Genomic DNA, 11,303 nt, shown 5'->3' with positions numbered 1-11,303 from the left:
AAGAGGTCAGCTAATGTGGCATTTACAAGAATACTAAGGCTTGGAGTAGACAGGGGTAGTTTTAATAGACTATTAGGTTGAAGTATTCTCGGGGAATAAAATACATTGTACTACACTCCCCTCCCTCCCTCTTTTTCTCTTGCAGAACTTTTATTCTTCTATGAAGCTTCAGATTTTGGGAAATAAAGAACTAAAGAAATCTTGACTGGATGACTGGCTTATTTTTAAGACATGGTGGCTGAGGATTTTTCTGCCTTAAAAAGAGAAGACCCTGTTCTGCTGTTTGAATGATAGCTTGGCTGCCTCAGTAATCTGGCCATTTTCTCTTTGAAATTCAAGACTGGATGTTTTACAGAAAGAAGTGGCAAAATGATGCCTCAGGTGACATGTACTCCACAAACCCCTGCTACGTGGCCCTTGGAACACATTCAAAGCACAGTTGCTGAAAGACAGCTGCACAATTTGTATAAGCTCTAAAATAGGGTTAACGTGGCTGCTTGAATACTGTCTTTACAGAGCCACATCTCAACAATGCTAATAAGTCACCCCTGTAGGGGTCCAGCTGTGTAGACCAGAAGACTACAAGCTGATGTGAGAAGCATTGCCTATTTTACCAAATATATATGCAAACAATAGAAGTCAGTCGGTCCTATTGTTTATTTATATTTCAAATTTGTCACCACCCATCTCACTGCAGAGTGACTCTAGGTGGTTTACAGTTTGAATTTATCAGCACATGTCACTGTAGATTTCTTATTAATGTAACATGCGAAGATTGTAATTCACAATGTTTGGCATGCTAATATCACATGTCCTTACAAAGGACCAGGGCTTTGATCTCACTGCCATGACCACCATTTTGACTGACACACACAGGCTCTGGTGCTTGCTACCTTAATAACAATCTTTCCTACCCAAACTATACCCCTTTATATCCCATCTGTTGTCCCACACTTGTGTTTTCTATTAAACACCTTTTCCTTTAACAAATGCCTCCAATTAACTAATTGGAGGCATTTGTTAAAGGAAAAGGTATTTAACAGAAAATACCTGACTGTACTATTGTAAAATTGTGGGAACATACCAAAATTGAAATATCACTGTGACACTCACTACAGTAAGCCCTGGAGAAGCATGTATAGAAAATATATTAAAAAGAAATCAAGTTCAAGGTTTTGAGCCGCCAAATGACAAATTACGATATCCAGCTAGCCATAGGGGTCTGGTGGGATCTTTTGTTTATTGTAGAACAGTAGAAGTCTTGCTGTGGCTAACTCTGAAAAGACTCCCAATCCTACTCATACCTCTAACTATGGGGTATGAATAGATTTTGATGGGATATGGTACTTAAGTGGTTTTCGTGCTTATAAAATTTTGCCCATGGATTGAACTGGCGCTTGTACCTTTGGAGTTACCACACTGTCCCTGAAGGTGATTAACTGCACCTTACAAGAAAAACTGATTGCAACAGACCCTGTTCCAGTTGGTTCACATTATAGTTTTGTTACCAAGTATAGGAGTAGGGTTGAATCATAGAGGCTTATTAGCTTTAGGAAATTGGACTGAGTGGATGCTTAGTGCTACCATAAAAGCCTTGAAAAATCTTAACAAGGAACAGGGAGGAATTAGAGAAGTTGTCTTGCAAAAGAGGCATAGTCTGTCCATATTGTGGGCATCGCAAGGGGAAATGTGTGCTATGATACATGCCCATTGCTGTGTGTATATTTCTGACTATCCAGCAGATATAAATAGAACCATATATGACATGACTCAGATTTTAACAGAAAACCACACTAAGGAAAAAAACCAATTTGACTTATGGCTCATGGTTGCCTAACCTTTCTTGGTTATGGGCAGTATTTGGATTTATACTAGGCCTTATAGGGATTGCACTAATGTTGTTGTTTCCAGTGTGGTAGGCCTCTGTGTGCAATGGAATGTGCCAACATAAAGAAGCATACACAAAATTTTATGATATTCCACCACAACCCTGTTTCACAGGAAGCTAACTACTTTCTAGAACTGAAAAATAGGCAAAAATAGGAAGAAGAAGGAGTATTAGGTATGTTCACCACCTTGAGTTATTTATAAAAATAATAAAAGCGGGATAAAAAAACTTTAAAAATCTAATCTAAAATTGTGATGAGACTTATGTGAACATTGATAATGCCACCTAGTCTCAAAGGGGGGAAATTGATGTATAAGACACCCCGCAAATTGCTAAAACTCCTCATAAGATTGCTTACAGAAATAATAAACATGATTTTAATAGAATTTAGAAGCATAGAGTAAAGACGCTGGCAGAGTGTTGCAAAACTAAGCTTGCTAAACGTAACCCCAAATATATCCTGGGGCAAGGCAAACAGCAGGAAACAAGAAACAGGAACTGTGGTTAGAGATGCTGTTGAAAGAGAACAGATATTGCTGTGGTATGGTAAATACAGATTAGCTTGGGCACTAGAAGTGTTTATGTAATCTTAAATGTCTTAAATGTTGCTGATCATTACAAAATATTGTATAAGAAATAGTAAAAACAGCAGTTGAAGATTTCTTTCTAAGGAAAGGTCAAGCAGCGACCTTGAGTAATTAGGTTTGTGGTAAAAATACTATAAAGACCACTGAATAACAAGGGTAAGGTTGCACAAACTTTGAGAGAGATCTCCTTGTGTCCTTTTCTCTGTAGAATAAAGCTTACTTCAAACTCCACTTGGTGTGTTCATTTGGGTGTTCAGCACACTAGGATCGAATCCGGTTTTAGATTGGGACAACAAAATGAACATGCTTTATTCATATTCTTAAGTTTATGACCTGCATCTCAGCTACGTTTGTTTGAACTACTGAACAGATTCCTGATCCTGTTTAATTTAAGACTGAGCAATCCATAGAATTCCCTAGCCTTCTTTTGAACAGGAGCCTGCATAGCTAAGTATTTGTAAAATAAGTACTTCAGAAAAGATTTGGGATGCAGGTAAGAACCGTGTGTATGTCTGCACAGCCAACTGTCCTCTGCAGAAGGACAGTAAAAGCTAGTCGTTTTCCTTCCCTTTCTTGTCTGCCCATAACCTATCTGTCTGCTATAAAACATTTCAAGCTCTTTGAAATCAAAATAACTATAGTGGGAGGAATGGAGAGAGTATGCAGTCCCTGGAGTCTTGTTTGGTGTTTTAAATTGATTTTTTAAACAGCGGTGGCAGCAAGGAGACTGATTTAATGTTTTATCATTATATTGGCTTGGCAAATGTATCTCTATGAAGTAGTAGTACCAATGACCTGGAAAGCTGAGAAGAATGTTGGAAGGTCAGGCAATGATTAATTTAGTGGATCTCATCTAACAGCAGGACTCTTATTGATTTTAATAAACCCTATTTTTTTTAGAGTAAAGCTCAATATACAGGAAAGGCAGCAGCAATATACAGTCTGCTTAATATCATATTTGTATTTTAAGGATTGTACAAAAAGGGTTGTAGCTATGCTTTATCCTATTCTTACAGCTGAGCTAAGTGTGAATTGATTTCTGAAATCAGCATATTTGCAATGCTATGTTGCAAAGAAAAACCGTAGCAAGTCTTCTGTAGTTTTGGGTAAAAATGCTAACAAGATGACTTACTTGCCAGTTTAATTTCTCTGTCTTGCCAACAGTTCATGCAAAGTAAATTTCAGTATACCTTAATCAAGTTGTTAAACCTGTTCTAGGTAAGAAAAGAGGAGAGGAGAGGAGAGGAGAGGAGAGGAGAGGAGAGGAGAGGAGAGGAGAGAAAAAAGCCTCCTTCAATTCAAATTCGATGCCTAATGACTCCATTGACATCTTCATGTAGTTTCATTTTGTTTTGTTCTTTTCTTGCCAGCCTCATGGAAATGATTGGCATTGTTGTTTTCAGGGATTCTTTATTTTTACCTTCCTGTCTCCCATTAGGACTTGGGATTCTCTGAAGGTTCCCATCCAAATACTAACAAGGATGACCCCATTTAGGTTTTGTGCCAAGCAAGGTCTCATAATCCCATTTTCTCCCATTTTAGATAGGTCCAATAGAAGTTGAAGTTTTAAAAAGTTGTACTTTAATAGCTCTCTTCTTTACCTCAATGAGTTGTATTTGTTGATTTTCGGCATTTCTTCTATAATCCCACACAGGCTGCTTATATTCCATTCCATTTCCTACACTAAAATGTATACTACCTATAGGCAGTAGCATTCACATTGCAAAATGAAATATAATATTTGAGAGGTAGCTTGATATTTATTTAAATTCTTTACAGCCTGGATTGTGAGGTCCATTGCACAATATCTACAAGAAGAATTTCTTAAAACTTTTTGGGGGGGGGCACAATCGGGAGCACCTTGGGTAGAATATATCTTCAATTCTGGTTTAACAGATACTGAAAGGGAAAAAAAATGAAACAAAATCATGAATGCTGGGGGAGAGGCCACAAGTCTGTATGGCTAGAAAGGAACCATGTGGTAGAGAAACAGGAGTAGTAGAAAACACTATGCGTCCAGTCTGTTTGCACATGTTTGTTAACCCTTTCCCATCAAAAGAAAACTCAATGTTATCGATTGTAGCCATTGCAGCACTAAATCGTGCCTGACTATTGACCATGCTGTTTGCAATTGGAATTGTAATCCAAGGCACGTTGAGGAAGTCTAACATGTCAGAGTCGCCGCATTCAATGCTGAGTAAAGACTCCATGAGACGCAGGCTTGTACGAAAGCAATTTACTCAGGTGTAATGCATGTGGTTACAAACAAAGCCAAGGTTGGCTTGGCACAGGTTATATAGCATTTTATAGTCTCCCCATTTCCTGCGCTTTGCAAGTCCTCCTGTTGACTGCTCCTGACTGCCCCTGCCCGCCTTCACCCATCCTTCGCTCGCCCCTTGACCTCGGCTCTCCCCGCCCCAGGTCAGTGGCAGGTTCAACCAGGGTCCTTTTTTTTCTGCTGCTTTGCTTGCGTGGCAGGTCCCGTGAGGCTGGCTCACGATTGCTCTTGATGGGTGGTTGAGCGTGGCTTGAGCTGCAGAGTTTCTTGTCTTCACTGTTGGCTGCTTGCCTGCGGCGGTTGGGGGAAGTCCCGTCTGTTGCAAAGTAATTGATTCCTGCCGCAGGTTGATTGCTGCCCCCTGTCAGCAGTTTACTTGCGGTTTTGCACTTCCTCTTTTGGTTGCCTGTGCCTGAGGCAAGGAAACTGACTAGGCGCGTTTGAAATTAGCTAGGCCGAATGGCGGCTAGCTTGAATGGCATGTGCCATGCCAGGCTGAACCTGACATAACAGATGCTTGTATTTTTCATTTCTTCAGAAGATATCTGGTTCTGAGAAAGTATTTACCTCAATTCTTTGAGGATGAGAACACTCAGGTAACCTTGGAAGAACTTTACAGAGGAAATCAAACTTTACTGAGGCTTTGCATAGAAATGTTCCATATCTTTTTTCAATTTGAATATAAATGTGCACCAGATCACCAACTAAATGTTCACTTTCTTTACAGATGATTTTAAAGCCATGCAAAGAACTTTGGCACCCCCTATAGTTCTTTGCTATGTGAGACTTCACAAGTATCTATCATGTGTTGTGTCTCTTGTAGCTTCAAATGAAAGTGAATTATTTGTCCAGTTTAGGTAACCTGTAAATTAAAAATGGAATGAATCTTTTAAAAGGCACACATATGGGATCATTGAGACTTTATTTAGGAGTTTCACAATATATTTCATTTGTTTCCCAGGTTAGAAAGCCGATATACAAGTTGAGTGTTCCTCATTTGAAACCAAAATTGTTATCACCCACATGCGGTTGATGAGCTCTCATGTGGTTCAAAGCATGATTTTTGTATAGCCAAAGCAGCATCAGAGAGAGAGGGAGGGAGGGAGAAAGAGAGAGAGAAATGCAGAAACCTTCAAGGTTTCTACAAGCCCCACAAAAATTTAGGAAAAAAAACTTGGCAAAAACCCTAAAATTAATCTGTTGAAGATTAATCTGTGGAAAGAGATGAGTTGGACCTAATTAGAAATGTTCAGCTGACTCAAATCCCAAATAGGAATAACTTGTTCCTTAAATTCAGCAAAAATGAATAAACAAAATAAAAAGAAAGATAAGAGGCCTAAGATAAGAAATCAAAGAAAAGAGACTACATTTTATAGGATGCCCTTAACAACTAATTTATTTTTGGGGGAGAGGGAAGTATCATGTTCATCACACTTCAGAGAATTCCTCATTATGAATAATTTCATAACGCAGATTTGATGCACCTTGAAAACTTCTTGAAACTTCTTAGTTAACCTAAGTTTGGAGGGGGGGGGGTTAGGCTTGTGTTTTATGTTACTAATTCTTTAACATGGAGTAAAGCATTCTGATCTGATACTACATGACAATTTAAAAAAATAAAATCAGTCAGTCAATCAAGTTTTTTTCTGACTCTCCCTCATACTAAAATGATTTGGCAATACATAGAGGACAAGCTGAGATTTCTGCATCTACAAGGCATTAGGCAGTGTGCAGGAATATATTAGTTTGTGAAAAACAGGTAAAGGAGATAGAAAACAGAGTAGAAGACCATGCATATTCCATTACCCTACTCCTTGACAATGTGAAATCTTGACAGCTATTGAGAGTAATTTCAGAAAAAACAATGGGTATGTAATAAAATAATGGAGTCATAGAGTTGGAAGGGGGCATTTAGTCTACTGTGCACTCAGTGCAGGGATCCAAAATGAAGCATCTCAGGCAGATTTTTGAGGATTTGAAATGGACAGGATCCCAGCCTAAAGAAATGTTGTTAATCATTTGTCCTGGCAAATGAGGAAAAATTGCATTCCTGGTTCGTATCACTTTGCAGACTCGTATCCATAATGCTGCTTCATTTCTAGAATAAAATGAAACATATAAAGTAGGGTTTCCCAACCTGGGGTGCCCACACCCCCAGGGGGTACGAGATGGAATTTCAGGGGGTGCAACCATTTTATGCACTGAGTTAAAAGCTTTTTTTTTATTATTTCAATTTGTTCATCCACATTAGAAATTAGACTTCTTCATCTTCAAATGTGATATTACTTTTGGTGGGGGGTACAAACATTAATCAAACATTTCATAGGGGTGTGGGGCATAGAAAAGCTTGGGAGCCACTGACATAAAGGAAGAAAACACTCTTCAGTGTTCTAGAAAATTGTCTCCATGACTTAAATATGCTTTCATGATAACTTTATTAAATTTTAAAAACAGAAAGATAAAAACTAACAAGGACTAATAATAATTTAAAAAAAAGAATAGAAAAAAAGAAGGAATAAAGAGAAAGATGGAGAACAGAAGTGCAGGAAGATAAAGAAAACAAAAGAAACAGAAATACCAGAAAGAAAGAAAAAGACTTCTGAATTCTTTCACAGCAGATATAAGTAAAACATACATTAAACTCTTACTCTAGGATTATAATTTAACATCCATTTTTTCCTATAATCTTTCCTATAGTTTATAGATTTCCTATAATCTATAAACTTCTAATTAGTAATTTTACTAATCAAATCCATATATCATAATTTCATTATTTTTGATTCCCCACAATTCCAACAGGGGTCCCCAATTAGCATTAAAATTAATTAATGTCTTTTCTCTAATCAAAGCTGTCAATTTTGCCATCTCAGCTAGCTCCATCAACTTCACTATGCATTCTTCCCTTGTAGGTAATATTTACTTTTTCCACCTTTCAACATATAAGTCTTATCCATGATTTAAATATACATTTTCCAAATATATAGATACGTACATGCATTTAACATGCTGAAAATTGTATTCTGTCTATCACTGGATGAGAGAAGTGGATCAGATTCTTTCATGTAGAAATTTTAGCAAAAATTGAATTTCTGAACATGCTGATCAACAATGAAAACATTCTCTGTAACATTCTGAGATTATAAAACTTTGCTGCTGTCTTTCCTGAAGGTTTTGAAGAGGGCTTCCTTCACCTCCCTGTTTCTCAAACTGTAGATAAGAGGGTTGAGCATAGGGGTCAGGACAGTGTAGAATACAGAGAAGATCTTGTGTAGTTCTTTTAATGTTTCAATCTCAGGAACTATATAGACAAGGAATACTGACCCATAGAAAAGTGTCACCACAATGAGATGAGATGAACATGTGGAAAAGGCCTTCTTCTGGGCAATTTTGGATTTAATGTTCAAGACAGTATGAAGAATGCAGACATATGAGGCCAGTGTTAAAAGAAAAGGGGGGCCTGTTCCCATAAGGCCTAGAATAAATGAAGCAAGTTTTACTAAGCGTGTATTGCTGCAAGAAATATTTGCCACTGGATAGATATCACAAAAGAAATGATCAATTTCATTGGGTCCACAGAAAGTAAGTTCCAACAAAAAAGAGGTTATGATAATATTGGTCAACAGGCCATTCATCCAAGATGTGAGGGCCAGCTGGAGGCAGAGTCTACCATTCATGAGAATGGTGTAATGTAATGGTTTGCATATTGCTAAATACCGATCATAAGACATCATCGCTAGAAGATAGCATTCAGTGGCTGCAAAAACTCCAAAAAAGAAATATTGTACAATGCATCCATAGACAGATATAGATTGATCTCCAGTTACAAAACTAGCCAGCATCCTGGGCAGGATGGTTGAAATGTAACAGGTCTCCAAGCAAGACAAATTAACAAGGAAGAAATACATGGGGGTATGAAGATGCTGGTCAGCTACAACCAGTGAAACAATTAGGAGATTTCCAGCAATGGACAAAGTATAGACAGGAAGAAACAATATGAGGAGGACTATTCGCAGCTCAAGGAAATTGCCAAATCCCAGAAGGATAAATTCTGTAGTAGTTGATTGATTTCCTCCCTGCTGGTGGAAAGTAAAGTGATTCTGAAATAGAAATGAAAGAATATTATTCATCTTGGTGACTACAGCCCCATCCTTTCTCTTTCCTTGAGACTTGAGTCTAATGTTTCATTATTAAACACTAAATAATAATCAGTATATGGCTCTTGATTCGTTTCCCATTTAACAATACAGATTGGGTGTCATACATTTGAATGGCTTGTCAAGCTTTCATAATTATACAAAGAGACATTATGAACCTTGACCAGAATATACGTGTCTTCTCCTCAAGCCCTGTCAGCCAGAATGAGCCATGGAATTCAGGCAGTTGATTAGGAAGGAAGGCAGATTGTGTATCCTTGACCAATGACTACAGACAATGAATTTTCCCAGCTAGAGCTGATATTGTTGCTTCTGCTCATTCAGCAGACAAATTGTATAGCACCTTTATCACTTCTGCTATTGCAGGAGAGGATTTGTTTCTGCAGGAAAGTAATTAGCACAATTTCTTGAAAATTCTGTATTTGAGAAAGACAGCCTGGCTCAGAGTTAGACACTGTAGAAGAGGCAGTAGTGGGGGCTCTGTGCCAACCCTCCTTTGCCAATGACTAGAAGCACTCTTTTAAGATCCCGTTACCTTTAAATTGTAAGTTCAGTTTTAAACTAGGAGGGTCCAACTTTCCCAGTTCCTCTGTCACAATCAGTCTTATACCAAATGGGAAGGGCAGCACTGAAAAAAAATGGGTGGGATAAAAGGGAGAACCTCAGTGGGACAGAGGAGGAAAAGGCAAGGTATTATTTTAAAAAATCAAACAAATTACAACAATTCTTTCTCTGGCATTATTTGCATGAGGTCAGAAGAAGGCTAGAAAGCCCTAGGACTTTTGAGAAAGAGAAAGACACACATTTTGGCATCAAATGTGGCATTCATAGATGAAAATGGCCCTGTTTAAAAAAAGAAACAGATGCATTCAAAACATTCTGTAGTTTAACTTAAAGTCTAATGGTTAAGGCATGAGGCTAGAAAGCAGGGGACTGTGAGTTCTTATCCTGCCTTAGGCATGAAAGTCAGCTGGGTGACTTTAGACCAGTCATTCTCTCTCAGCCCAACTCCTTACAAGGTTGTTGTGGTGAAAATAGGAGAAGGAGGGAGTATTAGGTATGTTCACCACCTTGAGTTATTTATAAAAAATAATAAAGGGATTAAAAAAATCTTTAAAAATAAGTAAAATAAAATTAAAAGTTTGTAAGTCTTAAAATTCACAGTGGGCTGAATTTTATTTGCTAACTTTTTTTAAAATTTGAAATACTATAGAGACACTATTTTCAAATGTTTAGAAAGCAAAGTAAAATACTCTTTATCTTGCCCAACCATGCCTTGCTCCCATGAACACCCTGATGTCCCAAAATAGGAATCTGATCCACTTGTTCCCCCCAAAAAAGGCATCAGAGAAAAATGGAGATTGAGGGAGAGAAGAGGAGGAAGAAGAGAAAAAGGCAAACATGAAAACAAAGGGAGAAAACGAGCAGAAGTGGAAGGTTCCAAAAACCAAAAATGATGCTTTAAAAGAAAGTTGGGCTGGAGAGAGGAAGAAGGAAAAGAAAGAGTTTATCATAGAAGCATAACAACAGGGGCTTATCCAGATGCTAGGCTTTGATGTACAAAGTTCCCATTTTTTATTATACATATTAAAACTTATTTAATTAATTTATGATAGGATCTAAGAAAACTCCAGCTCGCAAGATCTAACAGATTAGTTCAGATCAAGTTCCTTTTGCAAATTTTGTATAGATCTTGGTACTGGGAAAGGAGAATTTTTACTCCCTTTGTTACCAGTTGACTCTAGAACTGTGTTACTGCTATTCCCAGTAAGGAAGCTAAGGGAATCTTTTTCAGCCTTATTGCACACAAAGATTTACACTTCAAAAATGCTTTCCTAATCAGAAATTGACTGTATAGGAATTTATGTGCTTTGAATTCTCTGCGTGGAAAAACTGGATTGCTAGAATTTTAATAGTATAATTTGTTTGATACCTTCCATTTTAAAACATCAATTTATATACTTTTAAAATTAAACAAAAAGCAGTGGAGAGGAAAACAAATGGCTCTTCCTTCATTCTGCCTTTTTAAAATTTCCTGATCTACATTGTCTGCCAAAAGCATTCCCTTCCTTCTTTCTCTCCCCTTCTCTTTCACTCTTATGCACACACAGAGAGACATGTATAATCTCAAAAGAGATGTGTGTTTGCACAAATTTGTCATTGTATCATTATGAGTGCATATTTGTAAGTGTTGATATGGATTTCAGTTCTAAAATTCTACAGTGTAAAAATAAGAGAGTTACATACAAAGAAAATATGTTAGCCAAAAAATTGTTCCCCATTGTTCATTCTTCACCAAAAAGCATGTCTTCTTAATACTGATTTAGGAAGGAAGGAAGGAAGGAAGGAAGGAAGGAAGGAAGGAAGGAAGGAAGGAAGGAAGGAAGGAAGGAAGG

General features: G+C 37.6%; 1 protein-coding gene across 1 annotated transcript; it reads right to left on the bottom strand.

Moving 5' to 3' along the window:
• Positions 1–165: 165 nt before the first annotated feature.
• Positions 166–8,880, bottom strand: LOC112542564 (olfactory receptor 6B1-like). Its single transcript, XM_088143310.1, has 2 exons — positions 7,929–8,880; positions 166–1,238 (listed from the first exon to the last, which is right to left on the bottom strand). Exons 1-2 carry the CDS (start codon positions 8,878–8,880, stop codon positions 1,168–1,170), a joined length of 1,023 nt encoding a protein of 340 aa, XP_087999436.1. The 3' UTR covers positions 166–1,167.
• Positions 8,881–11,303: the final 2,423 nt, after the last annotated feature.

Source organism: Python bivittatus, unplaced genomic scaffold, assembly GCF_059951505.1.
Source record: "Python bivittatus isolate LINGU-HERP-01145 unplaced genomic scaffold, Pbiv_v1 ctg000410_np1212, whole genome shotgun sequence".
NCBI lineage: Eukaryota > Metazoa > Chordata > Lepidosauria > Squamata > Pythonidae > Python > Python bivittatus.
The sequence above is the reverse complement of the archived record's forward strand: the minus strand, read 5'-3'. Positions and strand labels throughout refer to the sequence as shown.

What these genes read in the sequence shown, in the direction of transcription:
- LOC112542564 (XM_088143310.1), bottom strand. Translation starts at nt 8,880, where the DNA reads ATGAATAATATTCTTTCATTTCTATTTCAGAATCACTTTACTTTCCAC. An exon ending in GGAGGTGAAGGAAGCCCTCT is followed by an intron (nt 1,239 to 7,928) that starts TCAAAACCTTCA and finishes TTCTACAATAAA; the next exon opens with CAAAAGATCCCACCAGACCC.